At 46.3% G+C, this 27,618-nt stretch overlaps 1 protein-coding gene across 1 annotated transcript in view; it reads left to right on the plus strand.

Moving 5' to 3' along the window:
* The first annotated feature begins 1,607 nt into the window (after positions 1-1,607).
* LOC123759762 (paired box protein Pax-2-A-like) overlaps positions 1,608-27,618 on the plus strand; it is a 71,659-nt gene continuing 45,648 nt past the window's right edge. The window contains exons 1-2 of the mRNA XM_069319174.1: positions 1,608-1,696; positions 17,148-17,365. Of these exons, the coding sequence (XP_069175275.1) occupies positions 1,608-1,696; positions 17,148-17,365 (307 nt within the window). The remainder of the gene's footprint in view (positions 1,697-17,147; positions 17,366-27,618) is intronic.

Below are 27,618 nucleotides of genomic sequence, written 5' to 3' on the forward strand. Positions count from 1 at the left end.
TTCTTTCTGCGTTATTCCTCAAAATACTGTATTTTTGTGTATAATTTTTGTGTAAAAATCCAAATTACTTTCATTAAAAATAAGTTAAGGACAAATACATTTCTCACAATGTGTGACTTGAGAAAAAATGAAGTCGAAACAACGGATCATATATGAACCAGTTTCACATTAACAATAAAAACTGATGTAATGAAATTGTTAACATAGTTAACTCGAACGTAATTGACTTTCACATCGACCTTTGTCATTTTTAACATTAGGTAATATTACATATAACTTTTCCGTACTGTGATGTTTACCTAATATAAATTTATATGTTTACACAAGTAAATATGTGAGAAATGAACTTGTAGAGAAATTCAGATCAATGTTGCCTAACTGCTGGGGTAGAAATCACATGGATATTATAACTGATGATAGTTATAACGATATGATGATAGTTAACTCAATAATGTATAGGTGAGAGGCCGCTTTCAAACTTGTCAAAATTTTATAACTTCTTAATAGACTATACAAATTAAAAATGGAACGAACAACATAATAATTTTGCTGCTGACTCCTGGAAACGAAGCAAACTAATAGAAAATTCTGAGTCTTTGTTAAGTCTAGTCATCAGTAGCTGATGCCCCAAAGCGTTGAAGTAGTTTCATTATCTTTAAAATAACAGCCCCCCGCTCCCCTCACCTCAAAAAAAAAAGTTTCTACCGCCAATTCCATTGAAAGATGCCAGTAGTTAGTAGGTCGAATCGAACCACTGAATCATTTGGAATATATTTCGAGGCTGTATTATGACGGCCATAACGTAACTTCCCTACAACAATCCTCATCCCCCAAAACAAGAATAACAATCATTTTTTTTCAGGACATTTTGTTTTTCATATTCTCCACGTCTAACAATGAAGCAAAATTTTTAATGGATCGTACTGGGGCCTCTTGTGAACCCATTATCTCAGAGTTGCTGCGGGATTCGTGATTTTTACGAGAGTTCCTTGTTTTTATCCAGCTCACGGGCTCAGTCCTAGGATTAAAAAAAGAATAACACGTTCACCATTGTGCTTTGGGGACGCGGAGCAGTCCTTGGTGTTTGCTGATGAGTTTAACTATGGATTGCCACACAGTAATGCGGGGTTTATGTTTAATACGGGGGCGACCCTCTCGTTATCCTCTTCCTCTTCACTCATTTGCATTGCAGATTGGCGGAGGCGACTCTCCAACTCTTCTAGGGCGCGCCCTGCCTAACTTGCCACCCATTTATTCTACGCATAAATCTGCCTCGAGCAAATATATTAAAAAAAAAAGTTATTTCGATGCTCATTGTCCGTCGAATTTTGAGCAAGAAGGCACGTTAGATTCTGGTGGTTAAGACGAATAGGAAATAAGATCATATTACAGTGGTGTTTCAACGGCCTGTTGTGTCTTACGTACCAGTCATCGCCCACCAGAGCCAGCCTCATCAGAGCCTTGTTGGCGTCGCTAATGACCTCATTCAGTTTTCGTCGGCGTCTAAAAACTGGCGTGGTGCTCCAGACCTCGAGACCATTCACATCCAAAAGACCTTCCACCATGTGAGAAGTTGATGACCCCTGCTTAGGTCCTCATTGGCCGAGATGGCTCCTAAAGCTGGTGGAGGGCAGGGAGCGGCCGTGGAAGAGGAGGAGGAGGCGGCGCAGATTAAGGAGAAGCCGGGAGAGAGAAGGTGAGAAAGGAGGAGAGAGAGAGAGAGAGCTTGTGCGCAATCACTACGGCGGAGCTCACAGCTAACGCTCTTTCCCCCCATCTCTTCCCCTCACTTGTTTATCTTGACTGTATTCCCCTTACGTTTTTACTCTGCGGGAAAGCGGCTGGATTGTCTGTCAGAGAATGCGTGTGCACAACCCAGGCGTCTGAGGGGAAACATAACTATTACGAATAAAGATGAGATTAAACCAGCAACAACAACAACAAATACAACAACTCAATAATAACAATAACAGCAACAACAACATCATCAACAACAGCAACAACGCAATCGAGGAAGGGAAAGGAAATCTCCGTTACTCGACCTGAGCCGCGATGCGACCCGTATTTATGAGCTCTTTATCTTCCTAAAATCGATGATCAGCTGTTTGATGAGGATTTCATGTCCTTCTCTCGTCTAGTTGTATAATGCGATTTGATGATTTGTTGTTGTTTTAAAGGGCAAGTATTTATCGACCAATTCAATTTCTTTATTATGCACCCCATACCCATCCCGTGGGCGGTGGTGTAAAGGATTACAGAGGCACATAATCGGTTCAGGAAATGAACCCTCTAGTTCGTTTAGCTAAGCAAATAACAAAATTTTGACGCTAGTTACATAATTATTAATGTTATAGCATCGAGCAGTCAAGAAAATTGTCAATTAATTTCGAATCTGGAACATTTCTTGTAGTCAGACCTCCAAATGTTTATACTGTAGTTTAAAATAATATTTATATTTGCTCTTCATATGACTTTATATCAAGTGATATAAAGTGATATTTACTCTTTATATCACTTTATATGAGTGATAAAGGAAACTATCACAAATATTAGAGATTCAACAGAACAAAATGAATTTCGTCTCAGGGGTCTGCAGAAAAGGGAAAAGAAATAAGAATTCTTAAGACGGGTGGTACCGGAAATCCTTTTCAACACAACGTCGAGCATGAAAGTATCGCAAACTTTTCAAATCCTTTTTTTTTTGGTGTATACTTTGAGTGGCGTAATTCAGTTTTAATCGCACACTATCTTGAGAAATTAAGAGCTTTTATGAGTGCTAGGTCAAGAAAATTCTTTTCCCGGAGAAAATAAGCCAAGATTTTAAAAGACTCTCGATGAGGAGAATCAGCCAAGCAACAAATATGGTATCCACCATTTGGATCTTCTTGGCGGGAAAACTTGCGACGTTGACAGATGAAGATCAAGCTGCGCTCCAGACTAAATTAGCTTTTCCTTATTTGAGGGGTGGGATTAATCCCCTCCAGTTGGGATTGCCTTCATTTGCTCGTTCCCGGAGAACCTCTCAAGTCGAGGCAGAGGAAATCCTGTCGGGGGGATTTTGGGAAATATGGAGACGATGTCACGTGGAGTTTTTTAAAACTACGAAATGAACAGAAATAAATATTAATGATGGTAGAAACGTATTTCCAACTTCGTTTTTAGCAGTGTTTTCTTATTATTTATTTTCTACATTTCTGTCTGCCTGCCTGTCTATAGACAGTTTGTCTCTGTCTGTCTGCCTCTGTCCTTCTCCCTTTCTGTACCCTTGAGGCCAGGAGGAAATCTCTGGGTTAACAAGATAACTATAAGAGTCAAGTGGGGTGGGATGAGTGACCCTGGTGAGCGTATTATCGGTCTGGGGGACAGAGCCAGCCGCCCCTCCTGCCCCTCTCCTCACTCATGTGTCCCACCGGCGACACAAGGACCCATGTTTACAAGCGATTGAACACCAATACGCCTTCATAAACAACCACCCGTCAGCCAACCACCCGGTCCGGGGCTGTCAGATGGCTGAGGTAATGGTTGAGTGCTCATAGGGTGTCAGGTCTTCATCACCCCGCTGCTTCACTCTCACAAGAGTGAGTGTGTGTACTCACTCTCACTCTCTTGGCTCACCTGCCTGTGAAGGATCTTGTGTCACCCGTATGACCTTGTATGGAGAGAGAGAGAAGCCCAAAGATTCACTCGCAATTCAGCGGAAAGTTCATTTAAAGTTATTGTATGAAATCAAACGAATATTTTAGTACCTTACCTTGAGGTGCTTCCGGGGCTTAGCGTCCCCGCGGCCCGGTCGTCGACCAGGCCTAGTAACAGGAAGCCGTGAAATTCCGACGTCAGTTAGAAGCAAATATGGAGCTTTAGACGTGTGAGTCTATTCACGGTGTGATCCATTCTTCTCGTGCTTTAAACAGCTCCATTACGCCCATACGGTGGACAGAATGCGATGCAGCCCATCTACCAGTGAAATGATGATTAAATTGGAAGTCACCCCTTCCATTTTCTTCTTTTACAAAGTCAAAATAAATGGGGCAGAAATAATGAGAGGACTCACCAACTGTGGGTCTTCCGGCGTGAACACGGCGCACCCGGACCGTGAGTAAATAGCTGGGGCTTCGACGGTCTTCTCTACGGGCAACCTTACTCGCGCCAACTCACAGGCCGATTCACGAAGCAGTTACGCAAGCACTTACGAACGTGTACATCTTTCCTCAATCTTTGACGACTTTGGTTATATTTATTAAACAGTTTACAAGCATAAAAACTTGCCAATCAACTGTTGTTATTGTTATAAACAGCCTCCTGGTGCTTCGGAGCTCATTAACTATTAAATAATTGTAAACAAAGCCGCCAAAGATTGAGAAAAGATGGACATGTTCGTATGTGCTTGCGTAACTGCTTCGTGAATTAGAGTAGCAAGCGTAAGATCAATTTTCCCCGGCGTAAGATCACGTCACGGGTCATGTGCTACTTGGTGTAGGTAACTCTAGGTGCTTTAAGCTCTTCACGGGTGAGTTTTGCTGCCCATGTTGTTTTAATGAAAGATTTTAATTTTAATTTTTGCCCCGAGGGGCGACTTTATTGGGCAGCGCCACTCATCTTGTGAGTGGACACACCGCCATAGCAGAATGTACAACACTCCCCAATAGGAAGAAAACCCGCTGGGTTGTTCATCCTGAAAGAATCTGACGTTTGTGAACGATAATCAAGACGGATAATCTATGCTTGTTGCTATTGTTTGGGAATAAGATCGTTTGACTTCCATGGTAAGAGTTTCAGCCAACACTGTAAGGTGTTGCTGTCTCAGATGTTCATCGTCTGAGCCCCGATAACGTTAAGAAATTAAGTAAGTGCAAAGCCAGTATGACTACTTGTAGCACTGGAAAAGAATATGAAGACGAGGGGGGCTGGAATATGAGAATATTTACCTTGTCGTTGCCGAGATAATCAAAATACCTCTAATAGTCAATTATATATATGTGCTTCTGCCTACAGTTTAGATCTATTGTCTTGTGTATGACCCTCTGTCCTGCGTGACGGTGAATACCAGCATTATCCTCACTTTAATAAGACTTAATCGAAATCCTCAAATTCGGCAAAATTGTAATTAATTTTGTCAATAAAGATGTTAATAAAAATAATAATAATAGTTAGTGGCCATCGTCTGTGTTGACATTGATGGTCTATATCTGGTGGTCAGTGTGCGACCGTTGTTTAATTGTTGCTACTGCAATATTCTCATTGCGGTAGATGCTTGACTGGCTCTAAGGAATGACGAGGCTCCTGTTGACTGGCTCTAAGGAATGACGAGGCTCCTGTTAACTGGCTCTAAGGAATGACGAGGCTCCTGTTGACTGACTCTAAGGAATGACGAGGCTCCTGTTGACTGGCTCTAAGGAATGACGAGGCTCCTGTTGACTGGCTCTAAGGAATGACGAGGCTCCTGTTGACTGGCTCTAAGGAATGACGAGGCTCCTGTTGACTGACTCTAAGGAATGACGAGGCTCCTGTTGACTGGTTCTAAGGAATGACGAGGCTCCTGTTAACTGGCTCTAAGGAATGACGAGGCTCCTGTTGACTGGCTCTAAGGAATGACGAGGCTCCTGTTAACTGGCTCTAAGGAATGACGAGGCTCCTGTTGACTGGCTCTAAGGAATGACGAGGCTCCTGTTAACAGACTGTTGTGGGCCACTGCGACGAGTCATCAAAAGGGCGACAACTGCAGGAAGTCATTTTAATCACTCAACAAGATTATCTTCGCCTGATGCACCTAATCACTGTCTATTGACCAGTTATTAACGGGCCTTCTGCTGGTGAATGTCGCGTCCGGGAGGAATAGATGGGGGGGGGGCGCAAGTGAGGATGAAGAGGGGAGGGTGATAGGGAGGTAGAAAGAGGGTGTTAGGGTAGTAGAAGGGGAAGGTGTTAGGGTGGTAGAAGGGGATCGAGGGAGTAAGGGAGGTAGAAGGGGAGGGACTAAGGGAGGTAGGAGAGGAGGGTGTAAGAGAGGTAGGAGATAAGAGCAGTGGAGGAGGTAGGTAAGTTGTGGAAACACACAGGGAAATCTGAGGGGAACAAGAAGAGTGCAATGAAGATGGGACAGTGGGTAGGTGGGAAGCACAAGGGAGGGAAAGGTGCTGGAAAAGAAGGTTAGGTAAGGGGAAGGTAAGACTGAGGGGGGGGAGGTTGGCTAGGGTTATCAAAGAGGGGGGAGGAGGTCCGTTAGCTACTTACACAGCTTGCGTTACTTAAACAACCTCTTGTCATAACCATGCTTTTAATAATCTATAAAAGAGATTCATAGACAACGGACATCTTATATAACTGAATAAATAATGCATTATGTGGTTAATTATTTAGGAAGTTAATTAGATAGTTAATATATCGGATAGTAACTGAATAGTTACTGTAGAATAACAAATGCAATGTAGCTGCAAACACGAACGAAATAGGAGACATCAGTAGGAAGAGTGTCGGGAAGGGGGGGTGTCCCCCGTCGGGACGGATAGGGGGAGTGTCCCCCGTCGGGACGAGTGGGGGGTGTCCCCCATCGGGACGGGTGGGGGGGGGGTGTCCCCCGTCGGGACGGGTGGGGGGGGGGTGTCCCCCTGTCGGGGCTGCGACAGGTGGACGAGGGACCGGTATTGTCCTGCGTCGCTGCCTCTATAATACCAGCGTTACTTCCACGCCAGCACACACCTCCCCCACCCCCGACACCTTTACCAATTTGGTATTTCTGCCACCATGTATCTACCTACGGGGTGACCTATTAATTAACTCGCATTCATAATACTAAGAACGAGAGCCTTGAGAGCCTTGAAAGAGCCCATTTTCCCAGAGCCTTACTAAGCGTTTTCATGTCAAGCTGGTAACGGCGTCAGAGAGCCCCGTACAAGCTGGTAACGGAGTCAGAGAGCCCCGTACAAGCTGGTAACGGCGTCAGAGAGCCCCGTACAAGCTGGTAACGGCGTCAGAGAGCCCCGCACAAGCTAGTAACGGCGTCAGAGAGCCCCGTACAAGCTGGTAACGGCGTCAGAGAGCCCCGTACCAGCTAGTAACGGCGTCAGAGAGCCCCGTACAAGCTAGTAACGGCGTCAGAGAGCCCCGTACAAGCTAGTAACGGCGTCAGAGAGCCCCGTACAAGCTAGTAACGGCGTCAGAGAGCCCCGTACAAGCTAGTAACGGCGTCAGAGAGCCCCGTACAAGCTGGTAACGGCGTCAGAGAGCCCCGCACAAGCTAGTAACGGCGTCAGAGAGCCCCGTACAAGCTGGTAACGGCGTCAGAGAGCCCCGTACAAGCTAGTAACGGCGTCAGAGAGCCCCGTACAAGCTAGTAACGGCGTCAGAGAGCCCTGTACAAGCGACGAAAACCGGAGAAACGGAGACACAAGCCTGCGACAATCGGTACTCATCCGCCGAGGCTTGTACTACCCGACCAAATGGGAATCCAATGCTCTCAATGTTCACTTAATTATTGCACTCAGCGAATTGATGGCGCAGCGGGCAACTCATTGATGTAATTGATGAGTAAATATGTCATGTGTCTGATCGTTCAGTCGGATGACAACGCGTTCCGTCTGGTTCGTGGGGGCCCCCTACGATCCCCCTACGATCCCCCTACGATTACCGATTCGTGGGGCATACGATCGTTTGAGAGACCTTTCCCCAGTACCGCCCTAGCTGGCCAATTCAAATAACAGTTGAGTAGATAATTCCCAGTTAAATGTAAAGAAATAACAGTAAATAAAATCCAAGGAGGTCCCCCCCTTAGCAGTCGTCCCCGGAGAGTGTTCCAATAAAGTAAAAGTGCATCAGGGGAGGAGTACGAATTAATAAAGGAATTTATTAGCAATAAAGGGAGGGAAGGCCAAATGTAGGCGCTGTTCCCAGGAGAGAGGGGACGAGAGGGGCGGCATAGTTCTCTTGCTCACCGCCCACTGCTGTCTCCTCCACCACTACCATACTACCCACTGGTATCTCCACCACTACCATACTACCCACTGGTATCTCCTCCACCACCATACTGCCCACTGGTATCTCCACCACTACCATACTACCCACTGGTATCTCCTCCACCACCATACTGCCCACTGGTATCTCCACCACAACCATGCCGCCCACTGGTATCTCCACCACTACCATACTACCCACTGGTATCTCCTCCACCACCATACTGCCCACTGGTATCTCCTCCACCACCATACTACCCACTGGTATCTCCTCCACCACCATACTGCCCACTGGTATCTCCTCCACCACCATACTACCCACTGGTATCTCCTCCACCACCATACTGCCCACTGGTATCTCCACCACCACCATCACCACTACAATGTGCTAACCTGATCACCATATATACAAGTTTGTCACCACAGATCCGCCTTAACGTCTCCGAGGTCACGTAAATAACACCTTACTACTTATTGTCACGCTTAATAATATTCCCACCTGCGCCTCTTCTCTTAAATAAGCATTTTAAGTAATTTAATTAACACAAACGGACGCTTTCACTGACGACAGCAAATCTGAATTTGCTTAACTTCCAAACATTGGTCGTTTTAAGACTTATCTTGACCCTAAATTACTCATTCCTCACTGAATAAACGAGTTTACTGCTTAAATTCTACGTATAACATGAGTCCTCGAATATCACTGTGTATCACTGGACCTCCAAAAATGATGCGTAGATATCTCTGATGATATCACTGATGAAGAGTTCACTTTACTCAATTGACATCTAGTCAAGGAAGATCAGTTTATCCTTATTGACGATAATGACTTCAAGGAAAAGCATCAGAATCTGATCAATATCTCAAGGGCGTTGATATTACCCAATATATTGTAGACGAACCTTCATGCCGAACGTCTATAAGTGACAATGGCTTTTTAACAGAGCGCTGAATCAAACAGAAAAATAGCCTTGCAGTAGTTGAGTGAGATCACATCATAGAGGTCAACTTTCGAACTCGCAATCAAGTACAATCAACCTTAATATCCCTCCTTGAAATTGGCTCATACAGGTTATATGATATAATTCTTCTTCTTGAGATTATCTTGAGATAATTTCGGGGGATTAGTGTCCCCGCGGCCCGGTCCTCAACCAGGCCTCCTTTTTGTTACTCACTCCCCAGAAAGCAGCCCGTAGCAGCTGTCTAACTCCCAGGTACCTATTTATTGCTAGGTTAACCGGGGCATCAGGGGTGAAAGAAACTCTGCCCATTTGTTTCCGCCTCCATGGGGATCGAACCCGGAACCATAGGACTACGAATCCCGAACGCTGTCCACCCAGCTGTCAGGCCACAATTTCCACAATTTTCCCATTGTGGAAAAATGGGGACCTATAATGTGTACCTATAATGTGTGTACCTATAATGTACACACATTATAGTCCAGTTGAAGGCCATTTTTTCTCCCAGTATAAGTACACATTTAAATAAAGAACATAATTAAGCCTCGAAATAATTAAGCACACTACCAACATTAAATGAAATGCTCTCCCTACAGTGTTTTTTTTGGTGGACATGGTTCTTGCCACCAGTGTACACACACATTCTTGTTCCATCAGTGTACACACATTCTTGTTCCATCAGTGTACACACATTCTTGTTCCATCAGTGTACACACACATTCTTGTTCCATCAGTGTACACACATTCTTGTTCCATCAGTGTACACACATTCTTGTTCCATCAGTGTACACACATTCTTGTTCCATCAGTGTACACACATTCTTGTTCCATCAGTGTACACACACATTCTTGTTCCATCAGTGTACACACATTCTTGTTCCATCAGTGTACACACATTCTTGTTCCATCAGTGTACACACACATTCTTGTTCCATCAGTGTACACACATTCTTGTTCCATCAGTGTACACACACATTCTTGTTCCATCAGTGTACACACATTCTTGTTCCATCAGTGTACACACACATTCTTGTTCCATCAGTGTACACACATTCTTGTTCCATCAGTGTACACACATTCTTGTTCCATCAGTGTACACACATTCTTGTTCAATCAGTGTATACGCATTCTTGTTCCATCAGTGTACACACACATTCTTGTTCCATCAGTGTACACACACATTCTTGTTCCATCAGTGTACACACACATTCTTGTTCCATCAGTGTACACACATTCTTGTTCCATCAGTGTACACACATTCTTGTTCCATCAGTGTACACACATTCTTGTTCCATCAGTGTATACGCATTCTTGTTCCATCAGTGTACACACACATTCTTGTTCCATCAGTGTACACACATTCTTGTTCCATCAGTGTACACACATTCTTGTTCCATCAGTGTATACGCATTCTTGTTCCATCAGTGTATACGCATTCTTGTTCCATCAGTGTACACACACATTCTTGTTCCATCAGTGTACACACATTCTTGTTCCATCAGTGTACACACATTCTTGTTCCATCAGTGTATACGCATTCTTGTTCCATCAGTGTATACGCATTCTTGTTCCATCAGTGTACACACACATTCTTGTTCCATCAGTGTACACACATTCTTGTTCCATCAGTGTACATACACATTCTTGTTCCATCAGTGTACACACACATTCTTGTTCCATCAGTGTACACACACATTCTTGTTCCATCAGTGTACATACACATTCTTGTTCCATCAGTGTACACACATTCTTGTTCCATCAGTGTACACACATTCTTGTTCCATCAGTGTACACACATTCTTGTTCCATCAGTGTACACACACATTCTTGTTCCATCAGTGTACACACATTCTTGTTCCATCAGTGTACACACATTCTTGTTCCATCAGTGTACACACACATTCTTGTTCCATCAGTGTACACACACATACTTGTTCCATCAGTGTACACACATTCTTGTTCCATCAGTGTACACACATTCTTGTTCCATCAGTGTATACGCATTCTTGTTCCATCAGTGTATACGCATTCTTGTTCCATCAGTGTACACACACATTCTTGTTCCATCAGTGTACATACACATTCTTGTTCCATCAGTGTACACACACATTCTTGTTCCATCAGTGTACACACACATTCTTGTTCCATCAGTGTACACACACATTCTTGTTCCATCAGTGTACACACACATTCTTGTTCCATCAGTGTGCACACACATTCTTGTTCCATCAGTGTACATACAGTCTTCCGCCAGTGTACACGTGCAAGGTGAAAAAAGGGCGATTACTTAATGTGTATACCGATTTGAGCTGAAGAAAATTTCATAGTTATCAATATCCAGATGATCCCGGCTCCTGGGACTGCTGGGATTGCTGTAGTGGGACTCCTGGGACTGCTGGGACTCCTGTATTGGGACTCCTGGGACTCCTGTATTGGGACTCCTGGGACTCCTGTAGTGGGACTGCTGGGACTCCTGTATTGGGACTCCTGGGACTGCTGGGAGTCCTGTATTGGGACTCCTGTATTGGGACTCCTGGGACTGCAAACAAACAATTAAGTTCTTGCGGTATGGTGGAGGGAGAGGGGGAGGAGGACGAATATTGACCAAGGGCGGTGTACTGCAAATACACACACACACACACACACACGCACACACACACACACACACACACACACACACACACACACACACACACACACACACACACACAGATGAGCCACAGAGACGTTAGAAAGAATTTTTTTTCAGTGTCAGGGTAGTTAACAAATGGAATGCATTAGACAGTGATGTGGTGGAGGCTGACTCCATACACAGTTTCAAATATAGATATGATAGAGCCCAATAGGCTCAGGCATCTGTACACCAGTTGATTGACAGTTGAGAGGCGGGACCAAAGAGCCGAAGCTCACCCCCTGCAAATTCAACTAAGTAGGTACTTATATATAACCTGTAATAATGCGCAAACTGCAGATTTTCCTTCATATTATATCAAGGCGATTATTATGTTAACAATTAGAGGGCATCTTAAGTGTACGATATTGTATGAATTCCATCAGTGTGACCTTGGAGGTCGTGACTGTGGGGGTGGACACAGCAGTACACTCTGCGGACCGTGACTGTGGGGGTGGACACAGCAGTACACTCTGCGGACCGTGACTGTGGGGGTGGACACAGCAGTACACTCTACGGACCGTGACTGTGGGGGTGGACACAGCAGTACACTCTGCGGACCGTGACTGTGGGGGTGGACACAGCAGTACACTCTGTGGACCGTGACTGTGGGGGTGGACACAGCAGTACACTCTGCGGACCGTGACTGTGGGGGTGGACACAGCAGTACACTCTGCGGACCGTGACTGTGGGGGTGGACACAGCAGTACACTCTACGGACCGTGACTGTGGGGGTGGACACAGCAGTACACTCTGCGGACCGTGACTGTGGGGGTGGACACAGCAGTACACTCTACGGACCGTGACTGTGGGGGTGGACACAGCAGTACACTCTACGGACCGTGACTGTGGGGGTGGACACAGCAGTACACTCTGCGGACCGTGACTGTGGGGGTGGACACAGCAGTACACTCTGCGGACCGTGACTGTGGGGGTGGACACAGCAGTACACTCTGTGGACCGTGACTGTGGGGGTGGACACAGCAGTACACTCTACGGACCGTGACTGTGGGGGTGGACACAGCAGTACACTCTGCGGACCGTGACTGTGGGGGTGGACACAGCAGCACACTCTGTGGACCGTGACTGTGGTGGTGGACATACACTGCGGGCTACGGGCCATCTACGGTGACACAAACTTACTGTGTAACACCGGAGGTGTTTACCCCGCGGGATGTGAAGCGGGTCGCCACACTAAAGTCTTCACTTGTGTTATGACCATTAATATTAACTCTGACGTGTTCCCTCGCTAAGGCTCGCGGCGGCTTTGTCAAGACGGTCACGGGATCTCCCTTTACACGCGGATACAAGTATTACAATCGCTCATACTGTCGTGGCCGCTGCTATCAGTGTGGTCGCACGCCGGGCTGTGTACAGGTGAACGTCGACCCGCCGCTACGAGCAGTGGCCAGGGATAATTACCTACCTGTTGACCCTAACATTTCCCCTTTGACCGTAATAACTAATAAGTGATTGCGGTCGTCAACCAATTATATGACACGTGACCATTTTGGGGGATTACTGGCTTCCTCCGTCGAATCTTGAGCGAGAAAACTCACTGACTCATTCTCATTCACTGTCGCTTACTCTCTCTCTCTCTCTCTCTCTCTCTCTCTCTCTCTCTCTCTCTCTCTCTCTCTCTCTCTCTCTATCCTCATTTACTGAAATAATTCACTCTACCTTACATACGTTATTTCCCTGCGCTATAATTACCGCTCCACATTTGTGAAAGCAAGTATTTATAAAGTATGTTGACCAGACCCCACACTAGAAGGTGAAGGGACGACGACGTTTCGATGGTCCGTCCAGGACCATTCTCAAGTCGATTGTCACTGTCCCCTACCGGACCGAAACGTCGTCGTCCCTTCACCTTCTGGTGTGTGGTCTGGTCAACATACTTTAGCCACGTTATTGTGATTCATCGCCTGCAGAATTATACAGTTCCCACTGATATTGAGCACTTTAACGTGGAATATTTTGTTTGTGTTTTTGACTGCTTAGAACAGTAGAAGACGACTTCTGACTCCCAATATAATATTTTCTTTATTAATACATTTTGGGAGGTGTGTTATGGGCTGCCCAGGGGTAGGGGAGGGGTGTTATGGGCTGCCCAGGGGTAGGGGAGGTGTATTATGGGCCCCCCAGGGGTAGGGGAGGTATGCTATGGGCTCCCCAAGGATAGGGGAGGTGTGTTATGGGCTCCCCAGGGGTAGGGGAGGGGTGTTATGGGCTGCCCAGGGGTAGGGGAGGGGTGTCATGGGCTCCCCTGGGGGTAGGGGAGGTGTGTTATGGGCTCCCCAGGGGTAGGGGAGGGGTGTTATGGGCTCCCCTGGGGTAGGGGAGGGGTGTTATGGGCTCCCCTGGGGGTAGGGGAGGTATGCTATGGGCTCCCCAGGGGTAGGGGAGGGGTATTATGGGCTGCCCAGGGGTAGGGGAGGGGTATTATGGGCTGCCCAGGGGTAGGGGAGGGGTGTTATGGGCTCCCCTGGGGGTAGGGGAGGTGTGTTATGGGCTCCCCAGGGGTAGGGGAGGAGTGTTATGGGCTCCCCTGGGGTAGGGGAGGGGTGTTATGGGCTCCCCTGGGGGTAGGGGAGGTATGCTATGGGCTCCCCAGGGGTAGGGGAGGGGTGTTATGGGCTGCCCAGGGGTAGGGGAGGGGTGTTATGGGCTCCCCTGGGGGTAGGGGAGGTGTGTTATGGGCTCCCCAGGGGTAGGGGAGGTGTATTATGGGCTCCCCAGGGTTAGGGGAGGGGTGTTATGGGCTCCCCTGGGGTAGGGGAGGGGTGTTATGGGCTCCCCTGGGGTAGGGGAGGGGTGTTATGGGCTCCCCTGGGGTAGGGGAGGGGTGTTATGGGCTCCCCTGGGGTAGGGGAGGGGTGTTATGGGCTCCCCTGGGGTAGGGGAGGTATGCTATGGGCTCCCCAGGGGTAGGGGAGGGGTATTATGGGCTCCCCAGGGGTAGAGGAGGGGTGTTATGGGCTCCCCAGGGGTAGGGGAGGTGTGTTATGGGCTCCCCAGGGGTAGGGGAGGTGTGTTATGGGCTCCCCAGGGGTAGGGGAGGTGTATTATGGGCTCCCCAGGGTTAGGGGAGGGGTGTTATGGGCTCCCCAGGGGTAGGGGAGGGGTGTTATGGGCTTCCCTGGGGTAAGGGAGGGGTCTTATGGGCTCCCCAGGGGTAGGGGAGGGGTATTATGGGCTCCCCAGGGGTAGAGGAGGGGTGTTATGGGCTCCCCAGGGGTAGGGGAGGTGTGTTATGGGCTCCCCAGGGGTAGGGGAGGGGTGTTATGGGCTCCCCAGGGGTAGGGGAGGTGTATTATGGGCTCCCCAGGGTTAGGGGAGGGGTGTTATGGGCTCCCAGGGGTAGGGGAGGGGTGTTATGGGCTTCCCTGGGGTAAGGGAGGGGTGTTATGGGCTCCCCAGGGGTAGGGGAGGGGTGTTATGGGCTCCCCTGGGGTAGGGGAGGGGTGTTATGGGCTCCCCTGGGGTAGGGGAGGGGTGTTATGGGCTCCCCTGGGGGTAGGGGAGGGGTGTTATGGGCTCCCCAGGGGTAGGGGAGGGGTGTTATGGGCTCCCCAGGGGTAGGGGAGGGGTATTATGGGCTTCCCAGGGGTAGGGGAGGGGTGTTATGGGCTCCCCAGGGGTAGGGGAGGGGTGTTATGGGCTCCCCTGGGGTAGGGGAGGGGTGTTATGGGCTCCCTGGGGTAGGGGAGGGGTGTTATGGGCTCCCCTGGGGGTAGGGGAGGGGTGTTATGGGCTCCCCAGGGGTAGGGGAGGGGTGTTATGGGCTCCCCTGGGGGTAGGGGAGGTGTGTTATGGGCTCCCCAGGGGTAGGGGAGGGGTGTTATGGGCTCCCCAGGGGTAGGGGAGGGGTGTTATGGGCTCCCCAGGGGTAGGGGAGGGGTGTTATGGGCTCCCACAGGGGTAGGGGAGGGGTGTTCGCTTATCTCAACGTGTCAGCTCGCTGTTGACCCTCGTAATTGTGAGGGCGGGGTGGCGGAGCGCGGCTGGTAATCGATGCCAACACCGATATTAATTCGAGTGCGTGAAACCCGATCAGCGCGGTGAGTGTGGGTCCGCGGGCTGGGCGGTGGACTGGATGGTGGAGTTGGTCCGTGGGCTGGGCGGCAGGTTGGGTGGAAGGCTGGAAGTTGGGCTAGGTGGTGGTCTCGTCAGGGCCTATAAAGGTGGAGTGGGTGGCGGTGTGGGTGACGTACCGGGTGGTGGGCGAATGTGGGCAGAATCATACCTCAATGTCTGTTTGACTTGTAATGCAAAACACTACGAACGTATGCGACGCGCTGCGCTCAATGTCTCATCTTCCTCCTCCTCCTCGAGAGGTTTGGATTACAGAGACTGTATGGACAATTATTTTGTTCTCATGCACCACCTTAATTTTTCATGACAGTTCATCCCTTGAGAGAGCACGGAGCTCCAGTTTGCATTCACTCCATTTCGATGGAGCACCATCGAGTTGAGTGAACGATATTGCTGATAGTTTCATTTACAGGCGACCAGCGGACGGCCCTCTGAACATGATGACTTGTTAAATGTGTCATGTTAAGTTGGGTTGTGATGTTATGTCACCCCATAATCCCTACAATCAGGTACCCATAACCCCCACAATCAGGTACCCATAACCCCCACAATCAGGTACCCATAACCCCCACAATCAGGTACCCATAACCCCCACAATCAGGTACCCACCTCCCCCATAACCTCCACAATCAGGTACCCATAACCCCCACAATCAGGTACCCATAACCCCCACAATCAGGTACCCACCTCCCCCATAACCACCACAATCAGGTACCCATAACCCCCACAATCAGGTACCCATAACCCCCACAATCAGGTACCCACCTCCCCCATAACCTCCACAATCAGGTACCCCACCTCCCCCATAACCCCCATAATCAGGTACCCACCTTCCCCATAACCCCCATAATCAGGTACCCACCTCCCCCATAACCCCCACAATCAGGTACCCACCTCCCCCTATAACCCCCACAATCCGGTACCCACCTCCCCCATAACCCCCACAATCAGGTACCCACCTCCCCCTATAACCCCCACAATCGGGTACCCACCTCCCCTATAACCCCCACAATCAGGTACCCACCTCCCCCATAACCCCAACAATCAGGTACCCACCTCCCCCACAATCAGGTACCCACCTCCCCCACAATCAGGTACCCACCTCCCCCATAACCCCCACAATCAGGTACCCACCTCCCCCTATAACCCCCACAATCGGGTACCCACCTCCCCCTATAACCCCCACAATCAGGTACCCACCTCCCCCTATAACCCCAACAATCAGGTACCCACCTCCCCCACAATCAGGTACCCACCTCCCCCATAACCCCCACAATCCGGTACCCACCTCCCCCTATAACCCCCACAATCGGGTACCCACCTCCCCCTATAACCCCCACAATCAGGTACCCACCTCCCCCTATAACCCCAACAATCAGGTACCCACCTCCCCCACAATCAGGTACCCACCTCCCCCCATAACCCCCACAATCAGGTACCCACCTCCCCCTATAACCACCTTGGTCCTGCCCGCAGAATCGTCCGCAACAAGGCCGCAGAGAAGGCCAAGCACGGGCTGCCGGGGACGCTGTCGCCCGTGTCTCAAGCCACGTCAGTGATCGCCCACGCCCCGCCCGCGCCCCACGAGACGGCCCTCCAGCGGCCGGGGTCCTACTCCATCAACGGCATCCTCGGCATCCAGGCCCACACTGACCCCAATGGCAACATCAACAAGAGAAAGAGAGAAGATTCTGGTGAGTACAGCTCGCGTCGCCATGTGTGGCCGTTTATTTGGGGATAATATTTATATTGTTTAACTAGACGTTTAGAGTCCTAGTTCTCCTTGTCATGGAAGGTAGCGCTAGGGATAAGATATATTGATCCATCTCCTTTAGGGACGCTTTATTCATAATATTCCTCCTCGACCTAATCTTCTCTTAGATTCCTCCTCGACCCAGAATTTCCCTAAGATTACTCCTTGATCAAGGCTTCCCTAAGATCTCTCCTCAGCCAACCACCTAAGATCACTCCTCTCTCCCTCTTCTCTCTCTCTGATAACTTGAAACGAAATGGTTATCGCCTCGTTTCCTTAATCGACCCAAATGCTGTTTATCACTCTCATATGTTTATATCTGCTCACCTCCTCCTTCACTCCAGCAGCCCGAAGCTTCCACTCGTCGAGAATCATTTTCCGTAATCTCACTGGTGATAAACAATAAACTTCCAGTTGGATTATGGAAGTTCCGCATGTGGTCCCTACTTCTGTATGTCCACACACACACACACACACACACACACACACACACACACACACACACACACACACACACACACACACACACACACACACACACACACACATTGTTGATTGACGGTTGAGAGGCGGGACCAAAGAGCCAGAGCTCAACCCCCGCAAACACAACTAGGTGAGTACAACTAGGTGAGTACACACACACACACACACACACACACACACACACACACACACACACACACAGCATATAGGGGCGATGGTAGCTGAGTGCACAGCACGCTGGATACGTACGTAGTCTGTGATCCGGGGTACGATTCCCGGCGCCGGCGGAAACAGATGGGCAGAGGTTCTTTCACCCTGATGCTCCTGTTACCTAGCAGTAAACAGGTGCCTAGGAGTTAGACAGCTGTTACGGGCGGATTCTTGTGTGTGTGTGTGTGTGAGTGAGTGTGTGTGGAAAAAAATTAGTTTAGTTAGTAGTTGGTAATAGTTGATTGACTGCCAGTTGAGAGGCGGGCAAAAAGAGCAGAACTCAACCCCCGCAACCACAACTAGGTGAATACACACACACACACTCACACATTGTGGCCACGTGGATAAAAGGTCTTTAAAAAAGAGAGTTGACTATAGGAAAGTGGATTACAGGAGGATAAGGGAATATCTGGGAGAAGTTTAGTGAGAGGAAGAGCTTGGAGGAACAAGGTATGATGGACATAACTTGGCGGCTTGCGGAAAAGCCCTAACTTGGGTAAGGAATTATCTATCAGACAGAAGCCAGAGAGGCCAGTCAGGGGCGAGAAGTCGGAATGGCGAACAGTAACGAGTGGAGTACCTCAAGGATCGGTGCTGGGACCAGTTCTGTTTCTAATATACATAAACGACATTTCTACAGGAGTTGAGTCCTATTTGCCGATGCTCGCGGATGATGCGAAATTAATGGGATGAGTTGTGACCGATGAGGATTGTAGGATACTCCAAGAGGACTTGAACATGTTGCAGAAATAGTCAGAGAAATGCTAATAGAGTTCAACACGAGCAAGTGTAAAGTTATGGAGGTGGGAATAGGTGACAGGAGACCAAAGAGACAATGAAGGAAAAATATCCTGCCTGTGACGATTCGAGAAAGAGACCTGGGAGTGGACGTAACCCCAAACCTAACTCCTGACGCACATATAAATAGGATAACGACAACAGCGTACTCTACACTGGCGAAGTTAAAACATCATTCAGAAACCTCAGTAAGAAGGCAATTTAGGGCGCTTTACACTGCCTACGTGAGACCAGTTTTAAAGTATGCCGCCCCATCATGGAGCCCCTACCTGAAGAAACGTATAAGGAAACTGGAAAAGGTTCAGATGTTTTCTACGAGGCTCGTCCCAGGTGAGATATGAAGAGCAATTAAAAAAACTAACACGACGATCTTAGAAAAAAAAGGAGAGAGGAGGGGACATGATAGAGACGTATAAAATACCTCAGTGGGATTGAGAGAGTGAAAACAGATCAAATATTCACCTTGAATACCAATAGAACAAGGGGACATGGGTGGAAGCTTAAGACTCAGATGAATCATAGAGATGTTCGAAAGTTTTCGTTTAGCGTAAGAGTAGTGGACAAGTGGAATGAACTAAAGCATCAAGTTGAGGAAGCAAACTCTATTCATAATTTTAAAGGTAGATGTGATAGGAAAATAGGACAGGCGTCATTGTTTTAAACAACCGGCGGCTAAAAAGGCAGGGTCCAAGAGCTAATGCTCGATCCTGCAGGCCCAAATAGGTGAGTATGTACACACACACACACACACACGAAGACCTGCAGCCAAGCTCTCTCAAGCCGCGAGGAAAGTACACAACTTCAGCTAACTGATACTGGAGGAAGCATCAGAAATCATCCCAGACTCTTCCATGATCAATACAATGAGTGTGGCCAGCCCCCTGTCCCACCCCTTCCTAGCGATCAAGACACCTCTCCCCCACACTCCTCTCCTCTCAACCCTCAAGTCTCCTTCTCGTTTGCTATAAAACACAGTATAGTCCTAAGGGAGAAAATATTGGGCGTGAGAAACTAGCCGCCGCTGAGCCCTTGGTCATGGCAGGTTCAGCCCCGTTGGCCTTAAGAGTGAAGAAGTTGCAGCGTTGCCACATCCTTCTGCTCTCCTTCTCCGTTTTCCGTCTTGTTTATTATTTTTATTATTATTAGCAATTATTATGTTCGTATTCAAGATCATTTTGATCATGTACTCTAACATTTTGAATTTATTCGTTTACCCTGTGATGAGGCTACAGTTGAGTATTAAGAAGGTCGCTCACTACTCTAGCGAGGCGGCAAGGAAATTCCAGGTCTTCTGATTGCAGAGACGCGCCCCGTCTTGTTATTTAAAAAGTCAAAACTATGTCGTCCCTTGAGACTTGCCTACGGTAAGTCAGCTAAGTGTCTGTCTAGCACCTCGACACGGGGGAAAAACAGCCAAGTGTCTATCTATAGCACCTCGACACGGGGGAAAAACAGCCAAGTGTCTATCTACAGCACCTCGACACGGGGGAAGACAGCCAAGCGTCTATCTACAGCACCTCGACACGGGGGGAAGACAGCCAAGCGTCTATCTACAGCACCTCGACACGGGGGGAAGACAGCCAAGCTGTGGGAACCGACCTGTGAGATTTATATTTATTTAATTTATATGAATTTATATTTACGTTAATTTATATACTTCGATAGCAATTTGTATAATGATAAGTGGACTGTATTTCTGCAATAATCTCATAATCTCACAAATCGATCCTCTACACATTAGGGGGGGTTTATATTACACATATGCAGCCAATCAAATTACAGTAATAGCTACATACATTGATGAGGTTCCTTCTCTTATAGTACAGCAGGTTAGTCCACCAGGTATAACTAGAGTGTAGACACCAAATTATCCTCTTTGAGGTAGCTTCTATCACCCAGTAACTGGTGCACATAATCTTGCATCCTCGTCTTGACCTGTCAAAAGTGCGCTAGCTGTGAAGCCAGAATCCTATATATGACAAGTATATCAGAGAAAACACTATACAGTACATGGAACATTAAAGACCTGGCTTAATTACCTTTAGTTTGAGGCGATTTCGCGTTCTAACCGGCTAACCCTATATCCTGACATTAATGGCCATAAATGAATGATAAACGGGTTTCGGATAGACTTAACTTGAATTTGTAGACAGCGTGTTGACAATGGTACACCTTTGGCTTCCATAACACTACGTCCAAGTAAATTTAACAGGAGCCGAATTTGCTCCCGTGTGAGCCTCTGGTCTCGTATAAACAACAATGGCTGCCCTCCTTCCTCCACTCTGACGCCTGGCTTACATTGTCCACATTTCAGAAAGTGATAGAAGGGTCACATTTACTCTACTTTAATATTGATAATTAAGTTAATTTATATAAGATGTTTTTATGATGGTAAAGTCCAAAGACTAATGTATTTAAGAACAATTCCCACCATAATAGGTGGAGAATATAATAGTATGTGGTGATGATATCCCGTTTTCTTTAGACGGTAATTCCACTACAAGTTACGTTTTCTATGGGTAACTTGTTGGTAATACAGCAACAAATATTATCTGTCTGTATGATTATTAAATGGTGTCGGATTTTCCGACATAATTCCCCAGGGGCTGCTCACGGGTCGAAGTCCTAATTAGAACAGACGAACACCGATACTCCTCCTTCGAATTATTAGATTAATTTGATGTTAGTAGTTAGTAATCACACATTTGTGCGTCTGTTCGTACAGGACGGATGTCCCGTACTAGAGTTGCAAGGGTTAGAAGTCTAATGCGATTTCATTTCCCTGTCAACTCTTGAAAGGCTAATATTCAAGCCTTATTACATATTATTTAACCCAGAAGACTGGATGTGATCAAGTACTACAGTCAAGTATGATTCAGGGACTGCAGTGAGATCAGTGACATTAGATATAACTTGAAGTTTCTTCAGGTAACTGGTCACTGATATATAAACACTGAGGCCCATGGAATGCATCTTGATTAAATAATAAATGTATCAAATCAGTCATCAGATTTATTAGGGTTTAATTTAGTTAATTGATTCAGAAGATTGAATAGCTCATCATTAAAGTAAAGTATGGTTCTGAGACTGCAGTGGGTTCAGTGACATTGGTCGCAGTGACTTGTAGCTGTTTTAGGCTACTGTTCACTGATTTGCCACTGAGGCCTCACGAACTCATCTTCAGCTTCAAATGATGATACTAACATCAACCTCTGTTGGTATAGTCAGCTGTAATCTCCTTAGTATAATGCTACTGGAGAAATATAATCAGCTGACAAATTCAGATTCTATTGGTATTGTTTATCTGCAGGCATAGGTCTCCTCAGGCTTGATACTGGGCCTGAGAGTAATTTACCTCCTGCAGAGTTTAACATGGTTATACCCTGATATTTAGTAGGGCTACCGATGAATCGATGACAATAGTCTGTCCCAACAAGGAGACCGAAGTCGGTGAGGTAATCAGACTTAATATTATCTGCCAATTTTATTCCTCTATTTCTCAGGAATTTGGCTGTTGCTCTCAGACCTTGAACTTGTAGGTCTACTGGTATTTTGTCCACCACAATGGCTTGTACTCGACAGACGTACCTGCCTAAGCGTACTGATGGTTGTACCACCTGGTAGACTTGAGGTCCTGCATCTGTTACAAACCCTGAGATGTTGAATGACATCTGGGCTACAGGCCTTAATTGTAATTCATCTGCCAACTTTTTAGTGATATATGTTCTTTGGGATCCTTGGTCAAACAACCCACGGGTATGGACCTTGGCCCTCTTATTCAGGATGGTAATTTGGGCAGTAGGCAAAGTCGTATTACCTTTAGACTTTGCCGATTGGACACTCTTTGTTTGTTGCACCCTGCAGTACTGTACTGTGGTGGGAATGCTATCTTCCACCTTGGGGTTTGGAGACGTTGTTTTGGTGTCTCTGCATAATGCTGCATGGTGCTGACCTTTGTTACACCTATTACAGGTGTGTAATTGGGTCTCACAGTCGTTGATGTTATGTTTCCTGAGGCACCTCGTGCAATGTTGCAAATCTTTGAGTCGCTCAACACGGGCGTCACTATCAGGAAAATTAGGGCAGTGGTACATTGAATGTTTCTCATTGCAGAACAAACATGTTCCATAGCTTCCTGTACCCTTTGGTGTCATGTTCTTGGGTGACACAGTAACTATAGGCTTGGAGGGTCCCACTGCATATACGCCCACACTGCCACTGTTCCACTTTGGTGTTGAATTATATTGTCTAGATTGATTTGGAGTACCTTTGGTACTCTGTGGTTTACTATTATTGGTTTCTGAGGGTTTACTTGGTGGTTTTAATTTGTCATGTGTTCGTAATTGATGAACTACTGACTTTAAACCTTCAGATATTTCATTCATGGATAAGATACTTTTATTGTAATGAGCACTCATTTGTCTCAATATGTCCCTAGGTATTTTCTCCTGGACAATTATTTTCAAGACCCACTCAGCCCCGTTTGTATCTGCTGTCAGGCTGAGGGCATTGATCAATGATTCTATCTCCAGCTTGAAGACTTGGAGTGAATCAGCTGAAGCCTCCGGTGGGGGTAAATGCAACAGCTCATGAACTAAATGTGATGTTCTTACTTCTGGATCAGCATAATTATCCTTGAGGAGTTTTACTGCCAGATCATAGCCGTCATTAGTTAATCTCAGATGGGATACTACTGTTTTAGCCTCACCTGATAATTGGCCTTGCAAATAAGAGAATTTACTACTCTTTGGTAAAGATTGTTTTGAGTCTACAAGGTCAACGAATTTGTTCCAAAATTCGTCCCAATCTTCCTCATCTTTTCCTGAGAAAGTGGGTAAATTAATTGGAGGGAGTCGAGCTTCTGCTTGACTCGTATTAGATGCAACTGTTGTTGTTGTTGCTGTTGCCTTGTTCTGGGCAATTAATTTGACATAAGGCTGTAACGTGGCCTGAGTGTGATCTTCATAATTCGCAAGATCAAACATAATGTCGTCTATTTCTGTTTCTGATAAATTAGTGTTGGCAAGTTCAGCCACATATGTTGCTATTTGACATTTGATTTGCTCAAATTTACCTGCAGCTGCTTGATAATAGCTTTCCAGGTCAGCATAATCAACTTGAGATTGTTGTGACAAATCTTCACATTTCTTGATCTGTCTTGTTAAGTGGCCTTTAAGACCTGCAAGGGTTCTTTTCATTCTCCCTGCATTATCCATACTGGCTCGTTGGTGAAGCCTTGTGGGACTTGTACTTGGGCTGCTCATAATACTGAACAAGCTCTAATGGTAGCCTAGGGTAAATTCTGAACTCACTAGGCAATAATCCTACCTCTACTAGAGGTTAGCACTTAAAATTAATACACATTATATATATACAATCATACACACTAATGAATTGAGTGATAAACCAGTGTCACTGGAAGTACCTTTAGGTTAGCTCTTCTATATCACCCTAGGATGGTAGAGACACTAATTAATCACTCAAAGGTGTAATGATCATAAGTAAATTATTATATATACAACTCAATTCGAGTTGATAAAAATTACACCCAAAATAGGGTCTGGACCATTCATTAATGGTGTTAGGTTGATCAATATAGTACAACTGACTATGGTAATAATGGGACTAGGATGAGCAATAATAGTTCAACTAGTCATTGGTAATATCCTACCCTGTTGTGGGTTGGCAATTAGTAAATATTATACTGTGATCACTAGTGCAATATATATGAAATAATTCTCTATTTTGGAGAAATAATATACACAATTATTGTTAATAGCCTCTTAATTAGCCTCTATGAAACTTCTAATATTATCTAGAAGTATTAAATATTATTAGTGACCTCGCGAAATAAAGTCCACAAAATTCGTAGATAATCTCTCGCGAAATGTAACACCACGAAATCCGTGAACAATCTCGCGAAGACACAGTCACTAATTTGGCTGGATTCTATATTAGCGCTGTCATTTCACGAAATAACACGCCACCAAATATCTGTGGGTGTGCATGAAACCGCTGACGAAGCTGAACTGGGCTGAGGGAGGCTCCTGAGCTCCCTCGAGGCTACGCTGCCGTCTTGACTGCTGGCTTTGTTTAAATAACACTGCACTAGCATATTTAATGAATCCACTGGTTAACTGGTTCATCCGGTACTAAGATGACCAAATGTGGGTTCACAAGGATCAAATAATCCGTCATCCGGTTCGAAGATGACCAAATAATGTGGGAACCGACCTGTGAGATTTATATTTATTTAATTTATATGAATTTATATTTACGTTAATTTATATACTTCGATAGCAATTTGTATAATGATAAGTGGACTGTATTTCTGCAATAATCTCATAATCTCACAAATCGATCCTCTACACATTAGGGGGGGTTTATATTACACATATGCAGCCAATCAAATTACAGTAATAGCTACATACATTGATGAGGTTCCTTCTCTTATAGTACAGCAGGTTAGTCCACCAGGTATAACTAGAGTGTAGACACCAAATTATCCTCTTTGAGGTAGCTTCTATCACCCAGTAACTGGTGCACATAATCTTGCATCCTCGTCTTGACCTGTCAAAAGTGCGCTAGCTGTGAAGCCAGAATCCTATATATGACAAGTATATCAGAGAAAACACTATACAGTACATGGAACATTAAAGACCTGGCTTAATTACCTTTAGTTTGAGGCGATTTCGCGTTCTAACCGGCTAACCCTATATCCTGACATTAATGGCCATAAATGAATGATAAACGGGTTTCGGATAGACTTAACTTGAATTTGTAGACAGCGTGTTGACAATGGTACACCTTTGGCTTCCATAACACTACGTCCAAGTAAATTTAACAGGAGCCGAATTTGCTCCCGTGTGAGCCTCTGGTCTCGTATAAACAACAATGGCTGCCCTCCTTCCTCCACTCTGACGCCTGGCTTACATTGTCCACATTTCAGAAAGTGATAGAAGGGTCACATTTACTCTACTTTAATATTGATAATTAAGTTAATTTATATAAGATGTTTTTATGATGGTAAAGTCCAAAGACTAATGTATTTAAGAACAATTCCCACCATAATAGGTGGAGAATATAATAGTATGTGGTGATGATATCCCGTTTTCTTTAGACGGTAATTCCACTACAAGTTACGTTTTCTATGGGTAACTTGTTGGTAATACAGCAACAAATATTATCTGTCTGTATGATTATTAAATGGTGTCGGATTTTCCGACACAAGCGTCTATCTACAGCACCTCGACACGGGGGAAGACAGCCAAGTGTCTATCTACAGCACCTCGACACGGGGGGAAACAGCCAAGTGTCTATCTCGCATTTACCACTCGCCCGGTCACCTCGAGGCGAAGACCGACCGAGTGGTAAATGAGTAACTGGTGTGTGGCGTTGGACGCGAGCAGGAGGCAGGACTTGGAGGCAGCATCCTAGGCGGGCTACGTCAGCGGGCTCATTACAGAGGCTCAGGGCCCAGACCACGACACGGGAGGTGCGCGTGTAATGGGGCAAGGCTTCGGTGACCCCAGAAAATAGGAGCTTCGCTGGTCGTCGAAAATGGAAGGAGGAGGAGGTGGTGGAGAAATAAAAAAATGGTCATATTGGATTTCTGATCAGATGACTCTGCGGTATCGAAGCTGTTTGAGCCTGAGCGATTTACACTCTAAACGTAGTAGTTAAATCCAGAATGAATCATTTAAAACAGACAAAATAATATAATGGTTTGTAAAACCTAGTTGTGATTGCGGGGAGTTGAGCTTTGGCTCTTTGGTCCCGACTCTCAACTGTCAATCAACTGGTGTACAGATTCCTGAGCCTACTGGGCTCTATCATATCTACATTTGAAACTGTATATGGAGTCAGCCTCCACCACATCACTGCCTAATGCATTCAATGTGTTAACTACCCTGATTGTGTGTGTGTGTGTGTGTGTGTGTGTGTGTGTGTGTGTGTGTGTGTGTGTGTGTGTGTGTGTGTGTGTGTGTGTGTGTGTGTGTGTGCGTGCGTGCGTGCACGAGCGTGTTATTACTTTTGTTTACAACAGCATACTGCCACGGAAACTTATTCACACAAACACAACAAAAACACGACTACTTTTCTGGTCTTGCCATTCCAGCGAGTGCGTGACCAGCTACTTATCAGAGGGGAAAATCTTATTGGTGTGGACGGTGGTCGAGGGGTGGAGATGTGTGAGGTGAGAGAGAGAGAGAGAGAGGAGAGGGGAGACTGAAACCAGAACAGGACACACTCTCGACGCATAGTTCTTTGTTGCAGCAAGTCATGTTGAACAGGTTCACTTCATGCTTTGTCAATCACGATGATTCCTTTTCTCCCTAATAATCACATACACGCATTCATACACGCATACGAACACGCTACTCACTCAACTCGCTTATACATATCCATGTAAATCATTCCCTCACCCACAGACTCTACTCTCTCTATCCCTTTCAGGCCTTCCTCGCTCTTTTCTGCCTTTTCACCGCAAGATTGATAGAGTCAGTAATCAGTATCCTCGTATTGATTTGCCTCGTCGAACCTTCATTAAAGCAGACTATCTCATTCATAAAAGTGCATTCAGCATCTTCCTCCCGAAAGTCCATTGAAGAAAATAATATTCTTGCAGATGAGAAACTTTTGAGATTATGTAAATATATAAAAGCGGAGAGCAGAGTCCTAAAGAGAAAGTGCACTACCAGG

This window comes from Procambarus clarkii, chromosome 8 (genome assembly GCF_040958095.1).
Source record: "Procambarus clarkii isolate CNS0578487 chromosome 8, FALCON_Pclarkii_2.0, whole genome shotgun sequence".
NCBI lineage: Eukaryota > Metazoa > Arthropoda > Malacostraca > Decapoda > Cambaridae > Procambarus > Procambarus clarkii.